General features: G+C 39.8%; 1 protein-coding gene across 2 annotated transcripts; it reads right to left on the bottom strand.

The window, feature by feature from the left end:
• Positions 1 to 25,453, bottom strand: LOC121200734 (oxysterol-binding protein-related protein 2-like). Of its 2 annotated transcripts, none has more exons than XM_041066214.1 (14): positions 25,365 to 25,453; positions 13,316 to 13,697; positions 11,085 to 11,211; positions 9,856 to 9,931; positions 9,228 to 9,362; positions 8,991 to 9,088; positions 8,689 to 8,871; positions 8,447 to 8,554; positions 7,508 to 7,597; positions 7,006 to 7,126; positions 6,391 to 6,516; positions 6,172 to 6,295; positions 5,696 to 5,786; positions 1 to 4,606 (listed from the first exon to the last, which is right to left on the bottom strand). In XM_041066214.1, the coding sequence occupies exons 2-14, from the start codon at positions 13,350 to 13,352 to the stop codon at positions 4,504 to 4,506; spliced, it is 1,419 nt and encodes a 472-aa protein (XP_040922148.1). In that variant the 5' UTR covers positions 13,353 to 13,697; positions 25,365 to 25,453; the 3' UTR covers positions 1 to 4,503. The 2 variants fall into 2 exon arrangements, with proteins under 2 accessions (XP_040922148.1, XP_040922140.1); XM_041066206.1 differs by lacking the exon at positions 25,365 to 25,453 and adding an exon at positions 16,345 to 16,453.

Genomic DNA, 25,453 nt, shown 5'->3' with positions numbered 1-25,453 from the left:
TGAAATTAGGATTTTATTAGTAGACATTTCCCCCATTCATTAATCTACCAAGCTGTCCACAGTATGGATACGACCCCTTACAGTCCCCCACCTCAAAATAAAACATCTTGCACAATGTTCTCACCAAAAACTGCTTAAATACTATAAAAATAAATCAATTGCACAAAATAATATGCCATTTTGCTTGTGATTAGCTCTGTGCAACACTTGTACACATATATAACATCGACAACCACATCATACAGTCCAAGAGAAGGGGGGGGGTGAAATTCAACAGAAGACATCATCATAGAAAGAAACAACACTCAAAGCAACATAAAACCTAGATCTAGTTAAATGACAGAGTTTTAGTCTTCATCAGAAAAATCCATCGGCACTGATGAGTGTAACTGTTCCATATGTTTACGAGCCACCTGGACCATTTTACCAGCTGCAATTACTTTACAGTCAAACTATTATTTTTTTTAAACGACTCTTGTTCCTGTTTAGATTAATTTCACCTATCTGCAACAGTGCAACTTGAGTAGTGTTTGTATCATAGATTTGTAATGACTTTATTTAAACGACACACAGAAAAAAAAAAAAAATACCTGGGCATAAAAATAACTGGATGCTGGATTTGAACTGTGAATTTAAAAAGCCAACAGGAAAGAGTAATTCAAATGCAGCCTGTCTACCCTCAAACTGCACTGGCTAGTAAATCTGACAGATGGAACAGTTCAGTGTACATGTGTTAAGCTGGTGAGTGACGTTCATTTCAAACCCTGACTAGACACTCCGCTCCCGTGTGAAACGGTACAGATTCACGTTTAAATGTAAAAGAAAAATCCAGAGCCGTTTTGGATTAGCAACATAAGCAAAGGAAGAAAAAAAAAAGTTTGACAACAGAATTCTTTCATAAAACATCACACATCATAAATAATACACATGAATAAAAAAAAGAGAGAAAAAAAGAATACGGGAATGAAAAAAGGAAAAAAATATCCAGGCACTAAGCGTGACATGAAACATGGACGTGACATGGAAATGTAAAGTTAAACTGATCCAAGATGTGATACGAGGCTGGCTGTAGTGCCAAGTACTTCAACAAGTTGCAATAATTTTTAACTATCAGGAATATAATATATTAAGATTAACTATGAAGGCAAAGTCGTTATTATTCAAGCTGAGTAGCACAGAGGCTGAGGGTGTGTGTGTGTGTGTGTGTGTTGGGGAATGTAAAGCTTCAGTACAAAAACAGATCAGACATACTGTTCATGATGAGCTGCAGAAGTTGCATAGAGCATCAACATCAGGTATTTAAAGTGAAGGGAGCGAAGTGCATGAAAATAGTGAGTAACATCTCATTGGGTATCTTAGTTGGTCAGCTGATGCAGGACAAATTCCCCTTATTAGATTTGTGACACATTTTCTAACCATTATTTTATTTAAATGCGCAACCTAGATGATAATTACCACCATTATTATTATAATTATTATTAGCCCTAATTATTATAATAAAAAGAGCTAAAACTACTTGTGTTTGCTGTTAAAATATTCCACTTTCAACTGTGCGAATAGGTCTGCAGGTAACGTGAAGAACCTGTTCAGAAGGAGAAACTAACACAACACGATTTTACATGAATTCAAATGTAACTCTTTCAGTTTTAACAAGAGCAAAGGAACAAATGAAAGAGATCTGTAACTTTATCTGAAGCTGAAGAGCCTGTGGCTCTAATAGAAATGTCTCACTATTAATATGATTTCAGCAAACAAAATAAACCAACATCAATATTTGATAAAAATGAAAGTCAAATATGTCCAATCCATTCCTGTGTACTCTTTTACCAAAGGTGATTACATGTGGCTTGGTGCTCAGCCAATCATAATTCATCTTACATCTTCAGCTGGATTTCCACCCCAAAATCTGAATGGAAATTTGAGTCAGTGCTCAGCTGGAATGAAAGGAAAAAAATACTGACAGTCAACTATCTAAAATATCATGTATTATCAACATTAAGATAAAGCCACAGAGCTGCTAAAGTCCAAATATTTGCTGGGAGCGACATGGGGTTACGATGTCGTAGCTCATTTCTGGTGTTGAGTTTAAAGGCTTTCATGAATCAAAAAGAATAAAGATGCAACACACAGGATGGTTCTGTGAGTTACGGGCTTCTTGTACATTAAATTCTGAAATACTATATATCCAAGCTGCCCAGCTGTGTCTCGTCCCGTCAGCCTGTGAGCCGTTCTTTTTTTTGTTTTGTGTTCAGGCCCCCCCTGACGTCTTGGGCACATGGGCCTGTTCAGTAATCCATCCGGGGTCCAACATCCAATCATCCAATAACAAAACTGGACACCAGACTATCTAACGCTGTATGTTACATTCCATTACACTGACATGTTTAATGTTTCATTTTTAAAATCATGCTATGATAGTGAGGTTAATAATAATGTAACTCCTCATGTTCCCATAGTTCAGTTCCCGTCATTCACACATCAAATCCACTCTCTCCTGTAGTTAATATGGCTTCAAGTGTCTGCACGTTTTTCCTCATTCACACCATGTGTGCATGTGTCGTTACTGTTACTTACATTTCTTCTTATTTTTTAATTTCCTCACTGTTATTCAGTTGAACACAGATGGATGTTATATCTAATCCGGCAGTTTAAATATCGATTTCAAAGGTCAAACTCATTGTATAATGAGTTTTAACTTGGACTTTAGTCCTCTAGGTTCAGATTTACATGCACATGCAGGCATCGGCCATCACACATTACTTTGTTCTTACACAGGGAAAAACTGATTTCTGATTTTTCTGTCAGGATGGTGAAGTAACTACAGATCACAACTACTTATATCTCACTCAAGTTAGAGCTCACACATCCCATTCAAGTGTTCCTGAGCAGGAGACTGAACCTCCACATGCTGCCAAACCTTGACCAGTGAGGGAAAACAGAGGAGTGCCGTCAAGCTCAGAGATTTCCTCAGCAGTGTAAAAGAAATATGAAACCAGATCATGAAAAAAATCTGACTTTCTGCACTTGTGTGAAGCTTGTTTCATATTGTTCATATTAGTGAACCTCAGCAGCTGAGAAAAGACTGAGAAACTATGACACGGCAGCCGGACACATTCAGCTCAGTGTTTCTTAAAAGTCTGCTTTTTCTTTTACAATCCCACACAGAGCGTATTCATGGTAGGAGTACTGTGTTGTTAAACACACTCTACATTACTCCTGGTATTAAAAACCAACAGATGTTCTTGAAGACATTCAGACAAAAGAGTTAGATCCTCGAGGGGGCAGACAGCTCGGACGTGCCACCCAACCTGTGCTCTATTCATCTGTTTTAATGCAGGAGAACATGAGATCTGATGTGGTTTCCTTTCTGATCCCAGGTCTGGTCTCATTCGAGCTGCACATTCTGCTACGCTGTCGAGGAAACATCCGCTGTCTGTTAGGTGCCTTGATTTATTTCGATGCATAAACATTAAGCAGAAGGTTAACGGGAGAGTAACAGTGGTTTCTAGATGTTTTAGGGATATAACACATGGACAGTAATAAGCTCATGCTTGCATTTGACTTGACCAATTGAAGCAACTGTATTCTGCGTGTTCTGTATAACTTCTTGTCCTTAAAGAGTGTGATGTCATCTAAGTTTGTTTTGCAAGTGTCTGAGTCTTTAAAAATTTCCAAAAAAAAAAAGAAAAAGCATCCTCAAAATCCATCTGCAGTCAAAGGAGCATTCACATCCCTGATTTCCCCGTTGACTGGGTGTCCATCCTTGTCCATAAATCCATCACTGTGATTATTCTGTCGTACTTCATGTTGCGTTTACTCATTAATGACATATGTGACTGTTTTAAACGTCGCTGTCCAGAAGCTTGGTCTCCGTTTTCTCAGAGGAGCGACTATGATTGTAAAGACTTAAAACATTCAGATTGGACCTGGGAGTCTGTGGGCTGTTTTCTGATTCACACGCACCAACTCTCTGCCACTGGGATTGGTCAGGAAGAAAATGGTTATTGTGCTCTAAACGTCGTCGGGGCAGAGAGATGGGAAACGTTTGCTGGTCAGAAATCATACAAGATGATGAGAACAAGACATCGGTGTGAAGATGATGCAAAATAAAAACACCTGAAGACTTAGTGGACATCAAGCAGGCCGCAGTTTGAGAGAAGTGACGGCATTTGGCTTCTTTGTTAGTCTTTCCAATCTGTGCTGGGTGTGGGTGGGTGTGTGAGGGTGGGTGGGTGTGTGTGTGTGTGGGTGGGTGTGTGAGGGTGGGTTGTGGGGGTTGGTGGGTGTGGGTGAGGGTGGGTGTGGGTGAGGGTGGGTGTGTCGGTCTGTTCGAACAGAGGGAAGATGATGATGATGATGATGATGATGATGATGAAGGCAGTGAGATGAAGATGGTAGTAAAGGTTGGTATGTGGATTCTTAACATTTCTCTCCAAATTCGTGACAGGCAGATCATTGCAGGTTACAGAGGAGGAAGAGGAGGGGGGAGGAGGATGAAGGCTATCAGTAGATGTCAGGGAGGTCTTGGTAGTTCCTACTGAAGTAGCCACCACTGTAGATCCAGTCCTGCAAGCCGGTGTGTGGGTTGGTGCCCGACTGGAACCACCTGAACGACACACGAGCACAGATCACTCACACACAAATTTCCTTTCATTGTTACTACTACTGTTGTGTTTTTTTTTTTTTCAACAGCTTGTTGCTGTTTTCTATGTTTTCTATGTAGAATTTGTATTTTTTACACTTTAATTTCTGAATTCTGTTTGATTTGTTCAGTCATTTTCTTATTTAATTCACAGCGTGTGATTTTTATTTTGACTTTTATTATTATTTCATGTTATGTAACATTGTCCACAAAGTTGGACATGAAATGATATCATGCAGATCTCCAGAAGTCCAGCAGGAAATGTTGCCGCTGTCATAATATATTTAAAGATTTCAATAATAACAAAAAAAAAGATGTAGAAAAGAGAGAGGAAAGAGGCATTGCATGTGGGCCTGCAGAATGTCACTTCAACCCTAAACACAGTGGTTTGTTTTTTATTGTGTATATTCAGACTCTGTGTTGTTGTTATTTTCATACTGTGGTTTTAGTGTGGATCTAATGTGTTTACCAGTGAGTGTTAGTGAGGTGCTGGTCGGAACCTTGTGTTACCTCTGAACACAGCCAGTCTGTTTCCCCATGCTCCCACTCTTCATGCTAAGCTAAGCTAACTATAGTTATATACTAGGTGAACCGGCATGACAGTGTCATTATCCTTCTCACCTATCTCTTGGCAAATAAAAGAGAATAATATGCATGTAATATTCCTTTAACACAGCACTGCTGTCAAAGTGCTTGTGGACTCAAATAAAGAAGAGGACTGAGTTTCATCATGACCGTTTTCTCTTCCCTATTAATAAACACTGCCAATTTAAAATAAACATTTATCTTCAGAACTGACAAAAATATCATCTTTTACATCACTGACTCTGTTCTCGACAGAAGATGTCAATGCTGACGAGTCAGAGACTTTCTTTGAGGAGACCTCTTCTGAATGGAAATTGGTTTTAATCAAGGCAAACATGAATCTACAATATATCAGGTCTTTGGTGTGTCTGTAACATGATGCAGATGTATGCATATGTTTAACTGAATTTAATTGAACAGTGGGGAGCATTTAAAGTTAGCATGCATGTATGTGTGCATGTTTCCTACCTAGTAGACCACTCCTCTTCATTCTTGGCTCTCTCCTTTCTGGCAGCTCTCTGTTTCTCCTCCAGTCTCTCCTTCTCCTTACTGGCCTCATCTGCACAAACACAGCAAGTACTGGATCAACTGAATTCACTTCAGGTTAATAAAGTTGTAAACACCCACTTAGAGTAACAAAAGACTGTGACACAGACATCCAGCAGGTGGCAGCACTGTCTTACTATTAATGTTCTGTTTGTCACATTAGGAGTCAAGTTAATAAACCACACTTCCACATTTATTATTTGGCATCAAAAATGAAACATTACTGAAAAGTCTTGAGAGAATAATCTAAATGTCGGCTGTAACTTCTCATTATATTCTTCATTTCTTTATTTAACAGAAAACAAGGTTTCTGCAGGGCACTGCTGGGAAACCAGCTACTGTATGCTCAGGCAAGCAGAGATGCATTTAACACTGATAAGGCCTTTAAATCAAATTACCCATGTTGCCATTCTCCATGGCTCTGATGTCAGGCCTGAAGCGACAGTCTGTGGGGGCCAGGATGGCCTCCATGCCAGGCTCCAGTTCGTTGAGAGACATTGCAAAGTTGGTGAAGTTGTACATCTGTGGAAGGAAGAGAAGGATGTTGAGTATCAGTGTGTTTTTAAATGTAGATGTGTATTCTGTTCATTCTTTTTTTTTTTTTTTTTTTGGTATACCGAAGAAGAGTGTGCTGGTCTGGAGTCTATCCTCCACAGCAGAGTGCTTCCTGGTACCACACACACCGTCTCCTGGACTTCGGGCATGTCATCTGCATCATCGTTCTCCGCTCTCTCCGGCTCCTCCTGGAAATAATACACTTCTTTTTTAAAACTGTGAAACATCATTTATTCTGTATCTGCATAAAGTTACCATGTATATCACAGATTTCTTTCACAATCTGTCTTGCTTCAGTAAAGGTCTCTCCAAGCCCACCAGGAAAGCTACACACATTTTGCAGCTATTATGCTCCACTACAAATAACCAAGCAGACTAAAGCCAAACAGCTGAAAACATCAGCACCAACCTACACGAGCCTGTTGGTTTACCTGGATAAAACCACACAGAACGCTGTGGACACCATGAAGAAATTAAGAGAAAAAGAAAACAAATAAATGGGACTAATCCCAAAATAATAAGACAGCAATTACAGAAAACACCCAATAATAATCAGAATTGGGGTGTATTAAAAATGTAAGCTTCCAATCTCATAAAATTAACAATAAATACAGTGAGCAGTTTTAGTTTAAAGGAAGGGCAGGTGCAAATCTACAGATTTTCTAACTTGTTCTCACATTTTTGTGCTTCTTGTTGTCTCCTTTCTTCTCCGACTTCTTGTGGGTCTCGTAAGCCTGAGGGTCGACGCTCCACATGCACTCGGTCCACTTCCCATAGATGACACACACCTTCTTTTTACTGGACAGTGGGGGAAGACGAGGAAGAAGGGAGGAAGAGGCAGGAGAGGGAGAATGGGTGGAAGAGGGGTGAGATGAGGGGGACAGAAGAGGGGAAAAACAAGAGGAGACGAAAAGCGGAGGAGAGTGAGGAAGCAGTATGGGGAGGAGAGGCAGAGCAAGAAAAGAAGAATAAATGTGAACAAGGAGAGGCAAGAAGAAGAGATGGACAGAGAGGAGGAGGTGCACAGAGGAAATAAGGAAGAACAATTAGAAAAGAAAATGGAGAAGAGAAAATGTGCGTGTAAGCAGAAGGAAATGAGGAGGAAAAGGAAGAACCAGATTAGAATAACAGCATTTTGAACTTTTAAATTCTGTAGTTGATGTAGCAGTAAACTCTAACCTCTTGTCCTGGATGTATCCCTCCACTTTGTGCAGCTCTTTGCCAAACATCCCACATGGCTTGAAATTCAACACACACTTGTCTCCAGTTCTGTGGGAGAAAACAAGAGAGAAGAAGAAACGGTTAACATCTCTTCGCTAGCTGAGCTTTTGTGAATTATGATGAACATAAAAAACAGAAAACAGAAAATAGAAAAACAGTAATAAAGCAATTAAATTTTGCTTTATTACATTTATTCAACTGCAATTACCAACATTAAAGACTGATGCTACAGTCTCTTAAACAGAAGTGGGTGGTTTTCAGGAGAAAACAGTACTGTTACTGATTGAAATTATTTAACTGAACAACTTAATATAAACCATCCTGAGAAGTGTGGTGTTGTAACAACAGGTTGCCAGTCTGAATCACAGAGTGACTGATTCGATCAAGCTTTCCATGTTTTCTACAAAAGACGCTAATCCAATCCGTGAGATAGAGTCAGCGAACAGTGCAGGGCCGTGACTTGACTGTCACACAGCTCCCAGTGTGAATCTGTGCGACTGTGTGGATATGACACAGCGTGAAAGAAATAAGGATAAAAACAAGCTTTGCAGAGCTTCCCTGGATAAATAAAGGTTTAACAAGTCATCCAGAGATTGTTTGCCCAAGAGGACACACAGAGAGTAAACAAGCTACAGTCTGAAGTATCAGAGTAAACACTGTGACAGAGTAAACGAAGGCGCCGGACAGGAATGCTGAACAGCAACAGACGTCACAGAGTCAGTTTTACTGTGCTTTATTTGAACTTGACTGTGGTTTAGTGTCTGAGGAGACAAAACTCTAGCAGGTCCTGCTGACCACCAACAAAGGTCAATCAACAATTAACTTTATCACTTAGCTCCCACTGTCACAAATGTAGAACTGCAACGAGCAGACACCATAGATGTATTGTTGACGTACCTGTGGTTGATAATCTCCACTGTGCCATACTGCTCTATCCATAGTTTGCCTAGGATGATGTTGTGTACGCAGCAGTAAGGGTTAGTCCATGTGTACGCCTCATTGTGCCTGGAGGAGAGGAATGACAGGATAAAACAGAAAGTAGGAGAGTTAGAGAAAGGAGAAGAGAAGATGAGGAACTGGCTTTCACAGAACGGTGCTAAGAACACACACATTTCCACCAGCCTCCCTTTTTGACTCACTTGAGTAGCTCTAGTGTGATGGCGCCTTTAGGCTCAGCCTCAACGCTCTTGCCCCAGAACTTGAGTTTGGGGTAGATGGAACCGTGGAAGACGAAGTCCCCGGCCAGGCTCTCTGCATGGAAGGCACTGACTGGGGGATGATGGGATACCTGCTCTGATATCAGCCGGAAGCCCTGCTCCTCTCTGTCGAAGGCAGGAGAGAAAAAAAAAGAGGATAAGCACACTGTTTAAACCGGTGAGCATAAAAAGAGGTTTTGTGTGTGTGTGTGTGTGTGTGTGTGTGTGTGTAAGTGTGAGAGTACCTGATGAGTTCGTAAGTCTCTCCCAGCAGAGGGTTGAAGGGTTTTCCAGTTCTCTCCCATTGAGACGCAACTGCTGACACAGCAAAAGCAGCTACTGCCTGAAGACAAACAATCACAGACCATGTCCACAACGACATTGAATTGGTATTGTGGTTTGAAAACAATTATTTATTTCTTTCGACCCCAGACACCGATGTCTGGTGTATGTGTGTGTGTGTGTGTGTGTGTGTCTCTGACCTGCATGCGCTCTATGGAGTCGGACAGTGAGCAGGCTCTGTTGATGAGGTAAGTGTGTTCCATGTATTCTGTGATTCTCTGCAGGAAGCTCAGAGGCTCGTTGAAGACAATGGGCATCGTGATCTTGGACAGTTCCTGTGAAAAGCGAACAACACCAAGTCCGTATTTTAGATTTCGACCTCGACTGTCAGGATATGTTGTTTGAAATCATTTGAATTTCTTAAAATGCTCTGCATCTTAGTCCAATGGAATGTGGCCAATACCAGATAAAATTATTGGTGTCACAAGCAAGATGGTGTAATAATGTCTATGATTTGACGCTGAAGTGACTGCTGGAAAGTGTTACTATACTGATCCATTAAAATATTACACAATTTTTGACACGTATCAGGTTGTACAAATATTGCATTTTCATTACATTTACATGGCTCCTGAAATGACTCTGCAGTTTCTGAAAACCTGTTTCAGTTGTTTCAAGTTCTACAATCACACTAAGCTCTACACAGGCCAAAAGTATTCATTAGCCTGTTCATGGTCTAGCATACTCTCCAAACTGCTCCATACTGGGTATTTGCCACTGGGATTTTAATATGTGTAGAAAAGTAGAATTTGATCTGTGGGTTCTCACCAGTCCGATGCATTTTTTCAGGATACTCCAGACACTGATAGTGTTTCTGGAAAACATGGGTGCAGGTAATGACGTCCTGAAATGAAAGAACATAGGAATGACTGGGCATGAATGGAGAGCATGCACAAACACACCTTCCCCAGTATCTGACACTTGTTACTTGGTGTTAGAACCGATGACCTAAAGGTCATTTACACTCACAAAAACTCAACAACTTCCTTTATGTGGAAACACCCAGTGTTGTTTTTATCAATTCTCCATCGTCTGTATTGTTTCAGTGAATACTTCACACGGTCTCCATTGTGTTGCCATTTTTTTCTAAGACTTAGGCATCCAAGCAAACATATTTCCAGAGATAATGGAGACAACAGAAACCCAGACAGAGAAAGAGAAGAAAATCATTCCGTTCTGTCACGCCTGCTGTCGGCATCACTGTCATGTGGATCAGTACCCACAGTATCTGATCTAACACACTGGTCAGAATGAAAACTAAGGCTGCAGATAAATTGAGCATGTGGCCCGTCTGGTCTGGTAGCACGGCAGAACATGCAGACTTGTAGATTAGAGAGAAATGGCAAACATTAGAATGAGAAAGAAACAATTCAACCCAAATCTGACATGTTATTCTGATGACAGTGGACAAACAGACGAGATCTGTTCACATGAAGCCGAGTCAAGCTTCTCTTTTCTAGAGCGGTAACTTATCCACTCTCTTTGTAATTAATGCAGTGAAATAAAAGTAATTTGGCCCGCAAAAGCCAAATGGTTTTATGTATGAATCAACAAGGTCGATGCATCACTGACAGCCATGGAAGGGGCTGGGAAAGGCCTTACTTTTGCTGGCTTTTATCATCTGTACTATAACGCAGCTGTCCTCCAACCATCATTAACCTAACCACAACTTCACTGAACATTTACTACGCCTTAGAAATGCAGTTGTTACGGTGATAAAATGGGCTCAGCTGTTCAGCTTGCAGCCATGTCCTCCATTTTTCATACTAAAATGACAGTGCACAGTTCATGTGGCCATGAACTGTACACTGAGTGAGTTACAGAGCTATTAATCAAATGGCATTCAACCCTAGTCAGTAAAAGCCGTGACCCTGCCCATCAGTGTTGTACCGGATTCAGAGGGAGGTTTCAAATAGTTTCTGGACAAGACATAAAGCAGCTTCAAACATACAAATACACACACAGCGGGTGGAATGAGCACAAGAATGCAGCAGTACCTGTGTTTCTTGATGCCGTTCTCCTGTGGCACTGATCCGTTGTCCTTCTGACTGCTGCTGTCAAACACCAGCGCGTCTTTGAAACTGGCCTCCGACACCCCTTCATACGACTCGTCCGAATCCAGGCCTACGGGAGACAAAATGAGGCTATAATTAAAATTAAATCTTGCACCGGCCAATGATCTGTGCAGGAATATCTGCTCACAGCTAAAACATGTAGAAAGTAATACTTAAAACTCTGATGAAATAGACACATCTGAGTCTCAATGATTTTGCTTGCAGTTGATTTTGGGTCAAATCTTAGTGTTTTGTTTACAACATTAAGACAGTAGCAGATAATGAAATAGATTTGCATGTTGTGTTGCATCAGGTATTTCTTGCCTGGGTGTGACTGGTAAATCTATTTGATTGCCTGAAACTGTTTGCCTCTCCGCTGACATTTTTTAACTTGTAGCTATGATTCTAAAATTCCAAGATACAATACATGCCAGGCTAAATTATTGTAAAATGCATTTAAACTGTCACTTTGCAGCCATCTGAAACCATGGCAACTTGTCTCAACACCTGCAAAAGCTGCAATGAAATGTTGTAAAGCAAGTAAAATACACTAACCTCACACTGTCATGCAGTGTGGAAAAAAAAACTCTCTAAATTCAAAGCAATATTAAGGATGAAAAAAGAAAATAAAAATGGTGTGAACAAAAAACGAATAAACAAAAAGAAACATAACAGCGCACTGGAGCAAGATTATATTGTCATTTTGCAGGACTGATCAGATTTCCTGAAGGTGAACGTGGCAGGTGAGCATGTTGTGCTGCAGGGTGGAGTTTTGGTGAACTCAAGGTGGGGCCTTAACAACGGCTTAAAATAGACCAAAAGGCTTATTGTGATTTAGAAAACACACCCTCTCAGCTGTCACTATTATGTAAAAAAGTACCAGGTGTGTATTCTTATATCAAGTGAGTCACATTAGTTATTAATGAAACTCTCATGAATATCTAACATGGAAAGAAGAGCAGAATATTACAGAACAGTCTGGACAGATGAGGAAATCAGTCATTTATGAAAGGGGACATAACAAAAAAAAAAAATGGAAAACAGAAAATATCAGATTGAAACCAACTAATTCACATTCTCCAAGACCAACACATTCAAGATCTAAGATCCACTAATAAGACCCATCAGCCAAGAGAACTCACCATCCCAGATTAGTATCTACTGCAGTTTATCGCTAGGTGCAAGTTCTTCATTCAAATGTGGTTTGTTCGCAAACTGTAAGTGATGGTAAATATGTGACACAAGTTCCCTGTACTGAAAAAAAATGTATTTGTATTACACTACAGTTTTGCAAACATCACCGTTTTCAAACACAAAGTCTATCACAAGGGGTGAACGGAAGAAGCAACTCTCAAAAGTCAGAGCGGGATCCAACAATCTCCAAACAAAAATCTGTTCAGTCTCATCAAGTTCTTCTACTCTGCATGGATATCAGACCCCTTCATGGCAGCGGTATCGTTAGCAAGCATGACATCCCATGAGTGGTCTGGTCACTGCACAGTGGCAGAAATCTGAAACCACTTGAAATGAATCATAAATAAAATAGAAGTCTGGGATGTTGGTGAAGTCATTTAACTGATGATGCAAAAGAAGAAAATTCAACAAAAATTTCACACTGTAATTGAGCACTTCTTAACAAAAAAAAAAAAAACCCTCAGATTTAACTAACTGCTTTTCCCCCTGTGTTTATTTCTTTTTGCACAAAAACATACAGGCGTGAATACAACCATCCACTCTCACAGAATCCAGGGTGTTGTTCACATGACTATCATGCACAGAAGATAGCCGACCTCTGAATTATTAAACTAATCATCACAGGCGGGCAGGTTAGGTTCCATTAGACGGTATTATGCTTCTACAGTATGATGGAGCCAAAACAGGCCATCTAATTAGGACTGACAGCCCTTTGCAGCTAAAACAGTGCCACAACTCCCTGACGAGAAAATAAAATCCCAATAAACATATATTTATAAAATTGTAAAATTATAAAATTCTATCAACAATCCTCCTTATGGACAGAAGCTACAAGATTAAACCCAGGCAGAAACCGACATCAAATCCAGATATGTATGTATGTATGTGTGTGTATATATATATATATATTTATATATATATACACATTTCTGACATCAACTGAGGCATTTGCCTCACACACTCTCCCACTGAGCACCCACCTGTGACGGCGTCGTAGAACTCATCTTCATTGCTCATCTTCTAGAGTCAAAGCTGACCAGTCGTTCAGAAAAGATGTTCCAACTTCTAGTACATGTTCCTTCTGGTGGCGGGCCCTCACAGTTCCTCTGGAGGGAAACCTGTCAATCAAGGTCCCTCTGGAGTGTCACCACGGCAACAGCACAATTTTTTTGTTCAATATCCAGGGAATGTCCCGAACAATCCGATGCTGATTTAGTTTGGACAGTTTTGACCACAGAAGACTGACACCGGGAGACGTCAGTCAGAGCCAATCTGCTGCTTAGTTAACAGAGAGCAGGCGGACAGCTGATGTAACTTCAGTTTGAGTTTCTTTGGCTTCGCTGAGTAAAGCAAATTCGTAACCTGTAAAGAAAAAAAAAAAAATCAAGTCAGCCTTTTAGGCAGGATTGAGAAAACGATTTATCTTCACACATGAGCTGTGATTCTTTTACACAATAGTCCCGTTTTAAACAGAGGTCCCGCTGCATTGCCATTAAGAAGCCCCTTTATAATGCCATGTGCTTATTTACACTGAACCAAACAAAGTTGGAGTGATGTTGCTGCACTGCGTGATGTTAGCTAGCGCCGGCTCTCCTTTTTACACAGACATGGATCCGACTCTGTGACAACCTCCTCTGCCAGCTTTATGCCAGAAAGACAATTCCCCCTCCCCACTGCCTGTTCTTACCTTTAATACAGAACAGAGGAATAAAGGTGCATTACCACCTTGAACAGGTTGTTTAAAAAGGGGCTAACGTCTATAATCCTTCTCCTTTTAAGAATGAAGTTAAGCAATGGAAAAAAATTCTATTACTTGTTAGACCTTTGAGCAATAATACTGTATATTTGAACAACAAAAAAGCTTAGAGACTTGGCCTCACAGCTGAAACTACTACTCAAAGGCCTGATCGTTTTATATTCTCATCATAAATTTTCTTTTGTGGACAAAAACGTTTTCTGTACTTTTGCAGCAATGCTGAAGTGAGAACTCTTTAAAGAAAACATTGTGCTGAAAAGACTGTGTATGCTTTCATAACAGACACCTTGACTATTGCGGTGCTCTTGATACTGGCCCTCCATAGGCAGCAGTTGTAGGATTTCACATGACACAAAATGCTGAGGCTCATTCCAAGCCATCTAGGCTACCAGCTGAAAATCTGCTTAGTCTGCCTGAGCAACAAGCTTGTCTATCATGGCCCACTGAGTGCAAACAGAGAGTTTTCTAGTCCAGTAGTTACATAATCGGTGTACCACTGTCACAGGCATTCTGGGTCTTTGTTACCTTCTGTTTGGTACATTGGCTCTTCAAAGTTTTAAACTCTCGACCCCAAATCAACTCCGATTGTAAAACCCCAAAATAACAAGTTAAAATCTGAACACAGTTATATTTGGTTCTTTACAAGAGCAGTCAGCATAATGAACAAATCTCAACCAAATTATTACTGAGCAATAAACTTTTCAAATATGTGTTTAGTTAAATTAACAACTAAGCAAGTGACATTCATCCCTTTAGTTTTAGCTTTAAAACATAGAGTTTAACCTTCAACTGAACTGGCCTTAACAATGTAAGTCATAGTGTAGTGCCTAGGTGGCCCTTTCTCCCTCCTGCTAAATGTCAGAGTGAGGTGATAAGATGTTAATCAGTGAAGGTGGAAACAGGTAAGCAACACGCTGTAATTCCAGGTTAATCACTCGTCAAATTATACAGGATAATGAGTATGTCAATTAGTCACCATTAAAACCCAAAAGGCTTTTGGAAAGAAACACTTTACTGCACTGGCAGTAAATCACATTAATGTGAAGGTAATATCTCTTATCTGTCACTTACAGGAGTCACTGTTTGGCTCAGTAACACAGCTCACTTCACCTCATTCATCACACTGACTCAGAATACTTTCCACGATGACGCATACTTTATCCGCTTGTTTCTCTCACCACTATAACCTGCATGTCTGACCTTAGTAACACTACAACAAAACCAAACTGGCATGAAACGTTTTCCTCACAATGACACAGCCCACATGGCAAATACGACAAATATTGACTTACACACTGAATCAGCAGGCTGATCAGCATCTCACGGCAGCGGTTTGCTACGTAACACACGGTAAATCTGAATCCAGTTTTTTACCCACTTAATCTTAAGTCACACCTGAGCTCTGCACACCAGGACAAGGACAGGGTCGAACCGCAATACGTTTTGAGTACTGGCTCCTGTGTGTGTACCAGCAAGCACTGAAGACTCACGTCAGAAAAATACGTCAGAGTCATTGTGATGTATTCAACTCAATTCAACCACCATTTTGGAAAAAAGCAATAAAAAAAATTCAGTTTTTCATCATCAGTTATGACAAAAACAGCATTTAATTGTAAAAAATGACTAAAAGATTCAGATTCTTAGGGTGATGTACTGATGCACTGAGCAGCTGAGCACGTGTGTTCTCTTCAAACACCAATCAAGTATTTGTCCTTACAACCTCAATGCAAAACTGGAATCCCATTTTAAATAGTGTCCCTTCTCATGACAGCTTCAATTCCTTACATTTTAGGTAGTAATATACTTCATATGTATATTTTTGCAAAATTAAGACAGTGAAAGAAGCCAGGAAAAAAAGTTCATGTCTTAAATGAAATGTTACAGACCACCTTTAGAGTCTATATCGTCCTCTGGCACCTTCAGTATTTCTACCACTAATCAAAACCATCATCATTTAATGTGTTTACAGAAGCTATTATTGAGACAATTTTAATTAATAGCTTACAGGTGAACCTTTTCCTTTTAGTTTGTTTCTGAATGTAGTCTAGGATATTGTCCAAGGTCATGTAGCCATGGACAAACAATTTACGGAATAACTCCTCATTAAACAGTGTTACTGAACATCACCTGTTCTTCTGTTCATTTATGAGCAATACACAGATTTAGTTCTAGGTAATACATCAATGCAGTCTTGGCAAAATACTGAATAATGATCTACTATTTTCTAAGGCTGTCTGCTGTACACATACATACCTGCAGTGTGATTAAATCCCATAAGATACAACTAGTTTTGTAGAGTTACTCATTTTTGAAGCTCTCTTTCCCCTCCTCTCACTCTGCCTTTTTCTACGCAGTGGTAGGGTTTTACCTTTGCCAGAGATAGGTAACGCCTTCAGCACACAAATGAACTTTGTCCTCTGTGTCCACGATCGATAAGACGGATAGAATGGAGGACAAGCTGGTATTCAATTGTTCTAACAGTTCTAACTCAGTTTTCAACTTTGTTTTCTTTTTCTTCTTTTTGTGGATGGTTCACATGAATTCTGCAATGATCTGCTTTATGTAGTCTCATAAAATAATAGATTAAAAAAAAAAAAACTATGTTTCTGGCTTTGTCACAAGCTCTTTTACTAACCCATTTAAACCACGATCAAACAGAATAAAGAGTTTCCAGTTAAAAAGGGAGTTGACTGCTTATCAGCAAATGATACCCAGCCAAGAGATCTACACGACAAAGCCCGAAATTTCCTGTGGCCTCATAATCACATAAACCAGGGAACTCCCAAATATAAAACACCCAGCCGTGCATTTTTAAATCCAGATTGGAGGAAATGGTAATTCAGCTTTTCAAGTCTCCTTACCCTGAGGATATAAAGACAGGTTTCCAAAACTACTGCCTGCCTCGAGAGAGAGGTGAGTCAGTGACTCGTGTTCCAAAACATGGCCAAGCCTACGACTGTGATAACTCATACCAATCATATTTCTGTGCTTCAGGTCTCAATGTTCCACCGATGCTCTGTGAACATCACAAGAATCTACGGTACATAAAAGTAGAGGTCACTTTAACAAACACTCACTTACACCACTTGAAATGAACATGAAACAAATGCCCCATCTTTTTCTCCACAAGACTTTCTACTTTTCTGATGATAGTTTGACTTTCAAACTGCTGCAACATATTAGGGTGAGGTAAAGAAATTGGTAGGCCAACACAAATAAATTTTAGTTGTGGCAAGTCAAAGCTGAAAATCTTGAAGAGTCTCTTTGACCAAACTAGTCACTAAACGTCTGACAAAATAAGATTTCAGCCTTGAACACGGCATCTTCGAAACACTCGCTTGCTGTGAAGCAACAGCACTGTATGACAGAAAGCAAGTTGTGCCGACCTATATGTCTGTGAACACAGCAAACATGGCTGAAAGTCTGATTTGCATGGGTTATTACAGGCTCGCCATTTTGCTAATCACTTTACAGTCTTATTGCTGTAGAACTGTAGGAGTCATTCATAGCAAGTATAATGATGCTTTACTGAACCTTTGCTTGTCATTTTTTAGATCTGGAGCTGGCAGCACGAACATCTGCCTCGCTTCACTCCCCCAGTGAAACTCCTCACTGAGGGAGTAAAAAAGATAGAACTTGAACAGTGAGAAAGGCTTACGTTGACTGAGACTGTCATCGATAATGTTGTTACATATATTACACAGATTATGTCATCAACAAGACAACAAGAAAATGTAGCCTGACAGGTCCTGTAGTACAGCTCCCATATAACCAGTTAACAGTTATTCTAAATGAAAATCATTAATATTGTGAATTGATAATCTTGCAGGATCCAACATTTCCTGGTATGGCAGCCTGCAGTATGCAGCCTGTAATTTGATCTGAATGTGTTAAAGCAAGCTTGAACCTAATCTCACAACACACTGCTTCCAGCTATCTCCCAAAACCAAGCCTGGGAGTCACCGGACAATTCTGTATTAAGCAACAGGATGCATCACGGTACCCGCAAAGTCAGTACAGTACACATAACACTGATTCAAACTCCACGGTCATGTCATGAGAAGCTATGCAGATCATAAGAAAATTCCTTTTGATTATGTGGTGACACTTGAAAAAAAAAAAAAAGTATGATAACCACTGGTTAATTTTACAGCCCTTAGGCTGTACTTGGCCTTTCTAAGATGTTAGAGATTCCGCTCCTTTAAGTGTTTCTGAAGCACAGTTTAGGAGGCACACTCGACATGAAGACGTTAATAATTAGGTCTGCATGATGAGGAAAAAAAAGATAAGAAGGATAAGAATCTTGGCTAAAACTTTCACCTTAATTTCTCTGATGGAAATTATTCACCTTTTGTGATTTGTACAAGAAATGTTTCTTTGCATCTCTCTGAAAATGCTACATATCTGTATCCATATTATATTACATTAATTCTTATTTGTTCAAGCAAAAAACTGTTTTGCACTTTTTGCAGTTTCAACCCATGTTTTTTTTTTATTTTAATTTTCGTAATACTGTGATTTTAATCAACTCACTTTTCTGTTTCTTAGCTGTCAAGATAAATAAACTAAGTTCACACAGAGAGAGAGAGAAAGACAGGAGAGAGAGAGATAGACAGGAGATAGAGCCATCTTCTGATTGGCTGCAACAGGCTCTCAGATCATATTGCTCTCTCTGTCTCAGACGCCCATGAGCTGTTACGTAACCATGACAGACATGGCACCATGCACACACCACAAACACACTCCCCCATACTTGGACAATAGCTTATCAGAATTAACCCCAATCTGAGGCTCACTAATTCCATGACATACACGCAAATACGGAAAAGCACACGTATCTGGCATGTCAGGTGTAGAGATGAAGAAGAGATAAGAGTAAGAGAGAAAAAATGAAGGGTAGCCTCACCTTGATGAAATCAACTATTCCTCTATGATTTATAATTCACTTAACACAAAATTGCTGACTACAACCTGACTTTGTTAACAGAGCTAACCTCATCTTTTTCACCAGAAAAATCAAGTTCACGTATATTAACATGACTCATCACCTGAAACGGGTTTAAAAACTTTTCCTTCCAGCCGAGAATAAATGAAAGATGCTTTAAATGATGTGTCTACTTTCATTTGAAGTCAGAATAATCAGAGGAGTTTTCCACATTTGTTTCACACTAATGTTATTAAATTAAGAAGTAACATAAATCCAGTATCAAGGTTCCAAAATAACACAAAATGTAATAACACAATTCAAATGGAATAATTAAATGAATAACATTTGGTTCAGATTTATTTCCAAAAGACAACCTCAGGAGATCCTAATTTTGTATGTATGTGTTTACAGCGGTTGAAAAGTTGAATCGACATTGCACTAAAATTATCATATATGTCTAAACTGCTAAAGCTAAAGCAGCCGTTTGTAAAAGTAATTTACTTTAGTACTGTTGGTCCAGATCATCAGATAGCTGTATCAGCATGTTAGCATTCCAAACTACAGACTATCTTGCGATAGAATCACACCGGCTGCAACGCCTGTCAACATGCTGACAATTTGACCCATGAGTACTCAGAAATCATTACTACATTATTACACGAGTACTTGGTACTCATGGGTTAGACCAAACCTATCTTCAAACTCAGCCTTCATTTTGTTTCTCAGCTACACACCTCTAACTGTGCATCTTGCACAATTGTGACGCTATGGCAGTGACAAAATCTGTCCACAGAGAGACATCAATTACTTAAAACCACCTCTGTGGTAGTGCCACTATAGCAGGTATCTACAGGACCACATTTTGCCATGATGACAGACAAACAGACTCAAGGTGAAAACAATACCAGCCATATTGTAGTTGCTAGTAATTATTATAAAAGACTCCAATCTAACCAGCTCTGACTCCATGGGCCCCACCACTTCATGCTGCCTTCTTAAAACAAACAGGTAATATCAAACCAAGGCAGTGAAACAACCCCACTGTTTCCAGTGGCCAATAATCTGATAATCCCATTGCCAGTCAGTCAGAAACTCAAAGACAAACCTACTGATGTGACTAGTCCATTCATAAGTCCAGTGTTTAGCCGCTAGCTTACCAACGTCTCTGTGCGCAGTCTTCGCTGACATCCAAAGCCACAGGGACACACAGAGAGAAAAGACCAGAGACAGACGGAGAGGGAGACAAGGAGAAAGAAATTAAGAGACGAGAGCTGTTGCCATGCGAGACGGAGCCCAGTACTGAGCAATGACTGAGCACACACACACACCTCTTTACACACACCTATCTCTATAGGTGGCACACCTCTGCAGACTGTAAACACATACCACAAGTCAATTTCACGCACATGCTGAGGATAAAAACTGACAGTTGAAGCTGTGAAACAGACCATACCAACCTTCAATGTAAATAACAAGAAAAAAAGAAATTGAGTGGGAATGTAAAATATGATGAAAGAGAAACAAATGTAGGACTGGTGGAGATTAGCTTGTGTCTCAGTTGAATAAAATCCTGCCTGACCAGATCAATGGCTTCTCATAGGAGACAATTGACTTTTTGATTGAACGTCACTCACTGGTCAAACACAAGCCTGCAGCAAACACTGGTTGGGACAAGACATGTATTAAAATGTTGTTGATCTTTGTCCATCCTCCTAAAAAGAAAACAGTGGCAAGAAGAGAAATAACAAGTGTGCTAGTTTTATTTATTCACTGTTATACTGTTCCAAGAAATACTGCCTATTTTGGAGACTGTTTTTGGTCATTTTCAGTCTCCCATTCAAACATCTCACTGCCACACTACAGAAAATTAAAGACGACAACACAACGTATGGTTTTATCAGCTTTTGGCCAAAAGGCTAGCATCACACACACAATTAATTTTATGGTATCCACAAAGTCTGCAGCACACTGTATAGCAGTAAAAATTCCAGTGTTGTACTGCTCTTTGTTGACCAACAACCCTGCACTTGACTCTTGTCTCACCAACATTTTAGTGCACAAACCAAAAAGAGGAGGATAATTCAGGTAACTCCACTTTTAATTTTCTTTTGTTACGGTTTTAATTAAACTTTGTTTATAAGCCATAGGTTTGGCAGAGACCATGTTTCATTTGATAAAGTTCTACCAAGCAAGTGCTTTAAGTTATAGTTTGAAGATTTAGGTTAGGATGAAGGGAAGAGGTTTGATCTGCCGGTCCCAGAGAAGGAGGCAGGATGTGAATGCAGCCTGAGAGGCAACTGCTTTGTGTTAGGAACAAGAAGCACAGACAGGCCACTGTGTCAGAGGGAGTCCAACACAGAGCAGCATTTTGCTGTGGGTACTATCTGTGTACTCATTTGGTGAAATATGAGGGTTACGAGGTTGTGCACCCTGCAAAGACGTATATAGGTGAACTAATTCCAAAACCGTGCCCCACCGCGCTACTATAAATGTAGAGAAGCTGAAGTAATACTGTTCATATCATAATTTATATCTGATATCTGATATCAAAATATTAACATTCATATCATTTGCAGCCAGGGTGATGATTGGTTGGAAACTGGGAGACAGCTTTAGTAATTGACAATGTTTAAATGAATGAAGAGTTATCAAACTCAAACTGCTTAATATGTTTTTATTTTTTACTGTTTCCAGTGTTGAGCTGGATTAGAGAAAATACTGTTCAATGGTCATCTGTAAGTCTGTCAGAGCTCTCAGAAGTTTTGCTCACACATCTCACACTTCAGCACTGTTGCAGATTTTAAAACAAAGGGACACAAAGTCAAACTGTGTCTATGGCCTGGTGACATTTAAATGTAACAGAACTCTGTCCAAAAACTGAGTTGTCTCCAGTCTTAAAAACTTGTCCTGGACAGCAAATCTCTGGCTTTTGTCATATAGAGTGCATTTGGCAAAAATGACATGATTTAAGCCAGCTGCATTAAAAACACACAACATTTTCTTAAAGGAAACATTAAAATGAGAAAACTAGTTTTGAGGTAATTTTATGCCCCTGACAAAATAATTTGACGATGTGAGGAAAAAACTTAAGAAGCAGGAAACCAACTGGATCTAACGGAATCACAGCAATATGTAAAGTAAATTCAGTTCTACTTATTTTCATGAGCTGCTACTTTAAAAAAAAATCATCTACTGTATATCATCTGTAGTAGGACACATCAGCGCTGCCCGAGACCAGGGAAATGGAAGTACAGTACATATCACAAGATCATTACCAAAGGAAGAGCTTAAATGTCAATAGCCAACAAATGACTTTTTATTAGAGTACAACCACGGCTATGAAATCAAATTCACTTGACCTCAATCACAAGACTAACCTTGTCAGAGTACATCCACCGACTGGAGCGATCTGGAAAAAGGAAATGCTAAGGTCAACAGCATCTATTCTGGTCTGCAGAGAGAGGACTTGCACCGGTGGCTGCATTAACCGCAGCTCAGCAAAATTAAAATAAAACTCAAAAGGTACAACGGCAATACACCTGATCAGCTCAAATCACACAGTGGTGCAGCTGAAACTGTGAGAGAAAACTGAGTAACTCTGCTTATGGCTGGACTCCTTAACATAAGTTGAAAATGCACCATTGTTAACTGGTTAACTGTGAAGAAAACCTCATCTTGTCTCTTTTCATCCTGTCTTGTCGCCCCTTTTTATCATATATATATATATATATATATATATATTTTTTTTTTTTTTTTACCATCTCTCAGTGAAACACGTCCACCAAAGACACTGAGAGAGACTCATTAGTCATACGGCCTTGGATGAGAACATCAGCCCAGGAAGTAAATCACAAAAGGGATAAACACTGTCCCACCCAACACACACACACACACACACACACATACACATACACAAATGATATTAACATTTCAGCCATTCCGACCCAGAAAAACTTAAAAGTCAAGGAAATACGAGGTTATCAACAGTAACGACTTCAAGGATTTCACCATCTGTGTCCTCACAAGTGACAAACAACAAGACTTTGAAGGACTACATGCAAGTCAAGCCCTTTGTTGCCAAATGAAAACAATAACTCAAGACCTGGTTTCCCAAACAAAGACTAAGGCTGGTCCTAGATTAAGTTTTTTTGTTTTTTTTTTGCAGTAGATATCTCCGATTTCATTTGTTTTACTTGAGAACCAAGACTAATCCCCATCCAGAGGATAATCCTAAAGAGTTCACCAAGATGCTTTGTGTCACTGCTTCTGACTGAAGTGATGAATCTATCCTCTTCATGTTCCTCCTGCTAGAACGCAGCGTAAAACCCTTTAGGAAAAAACCACTGTCTTATTTTGAGTAAGATGCTGAGCACAAGCACAGTCTCACACATACACAAACTGCCATGCAGTGTTGTATGAGTCAGCACGTTCCAGCAATACCTACAAAGAAGAAAAACCTGCTACGACGATTCCTAATTTCACACAGGTTTATGGACAGAAAGCCTGCACAGCATCTTGTGTTTCCACCCTCAAACACAAATACAGTGACACTCCTGACTAAATGCATATATAACACATGCACAAAAGCAAGTTTTGTGATCAACACTGTTCATGACTGGTTCAGCTGGGAAAATCTGGTTTAGCTAGATTTTTGTTTGTGTTGGAGTTTTCTGCTCATCCTGCTGGAATATGTCTACTTCTGTAGGAATGGATTTATGATATATTGTAAGATTTAACCCGTTGATTTAACCATCAATCAAAGCTGTGCAAGACAATACAATGACAGCGCTGCTTGTTTTCTATTATAAATTATCCATACAGTATTGTTTTCCTGTTGCCTGGACGGTTGCCTAGACCAACGTGAGCTCAAACTTTGCCATATCCCCATGTGGCAACCAACACACTGCAGATATGAGACAGACAAAAAGATCAACTGAATTGCAATTAATGGAACTAATGGAGAGGTACTTTCATTATTTTTCCTAATTTGATTTGCCCTAATAGGCTTATTTATTATTTTATGTCTATCAGCCCATGGTAGATGAGCCAAAAACATAAATTGCATGTTAAAACACTACAACTTGGGTGACAGGCTCACAGATTCATGTTTCTACTTGTGTTACATTTCCTTTTGTGTAGTAGTCCTGCCACTACTGCAACATTCCCCTTAGTTGTGTTGAAAGCTGGCTTTTAGGACATGCCTTGCAAAATCTCTTTCCTGTTCCCTTAAACTTAACCACAGAACTCGAAACTATACATTGCATAATTGTAATATCTTTTAAGGTTTTCAAAGAATGAACATTTAATTGGACAATGACTAAATTAACAAACAGCAATCTCTCACCTATCTAAGTGATGCAGCAGTATAATGTCTGCCACTGAGGGATGTGTCTGTCAGGAAGGGCAGATAAACATCCCTGCTGTGTCAGTGCAAACCTTGGTGTCAATGACCTCCAGTACACCAACCTTAAAAGGCAAAGCTTTGTTTAGTTTCTCCTGTGAGTCAGATGTAGATGGGGATGGAGGTAGTGAGAAGCCAAACAGGCAGGGGAACATTCCCACTGTTTGCTGAGGCACTTAAAAGCGATGGGAGGTTACTTTCACCTCCACCTTGCCTGAGACAAGCGGGGCTGCTGGTGATTCAGGTGTTCCTTTACAAATTTGTCTTACGCCAGGGAATCTGTCGGGTTTCACACCGTACTCCATCCGACCTGCATATGCTTTTTAAGGCTTCAGTTGCCTTGCTTACATTTCATCTTAGACAAATTCGAACTAACAGTCGTACCACTGTCGTACCAGATAACTTACTCGTATTGCTTGCAACTACACTGGAAAGAGCCCAGTTAAAAATGAATATATCGCTCAAATGTTTAGCTTTGTTTTGTTAACGAAATCCTCACCGACAACTTTACAGCTCCCTACAAAACTGTTAGCTAAGTGCCAAGAAGAACCAATCCCAGATATGCTATCGTCTAACTGTCTGCTTGCTAACATTAGCGCAAACAGTCTAGCAGTTGATCAAGCTTGCCAAATTAAAACTTAATTAAGCTCGGCGACAGTTTTAAATGAGAGCAAGGTTATTAAATAAGTATACCGGGTACTGTTTATCCGTAATAACACACATCAAGCTGACAGCCCCAACTCTGACAGGACGTCAGGGAGCGTTTTGACAGCTAGCATTAACGTTAGCGGGCGGGCTAAAAAAAAAAAAAAAAAAAAAAAAAAAAGGTGGCTAACTAGCATGGCTAGCAATCATCATTGTATATAAAAAGGCAACGCACGATTTGCGACCGTGAAAACACAGCAGGAGACCATAGACAGTGCGTTAAAATATCTATCGTCTTACCTCGGGGGAGTGTGCTGGGTCAATGTTTTGACAAGTCCAGAGAGATGAGCAGGAATTTACTGTGCAGCCCTGGATTGACACAGAAGCGG

The sequence above is a fragment of the Toxotes jaculatrix genome, chromosome 2 (assembly GCF_017976425.1).
Source record: "Toxotes jaculatrix isolate fToxJac2 chromosome 2, fToxJac2.pri, whole genome shotgun sequence".
NCBI lineage: Eukaryota > Metazoa > Chordata > Actinopteri > Toxotidae > Toxotes > Toxotes jaculatrix.
The sequence above is the reverse complement of the archived record's forward strand: the minus strand, read 5'-3'. Positions and strand labels throughout refer to the sequence as shown.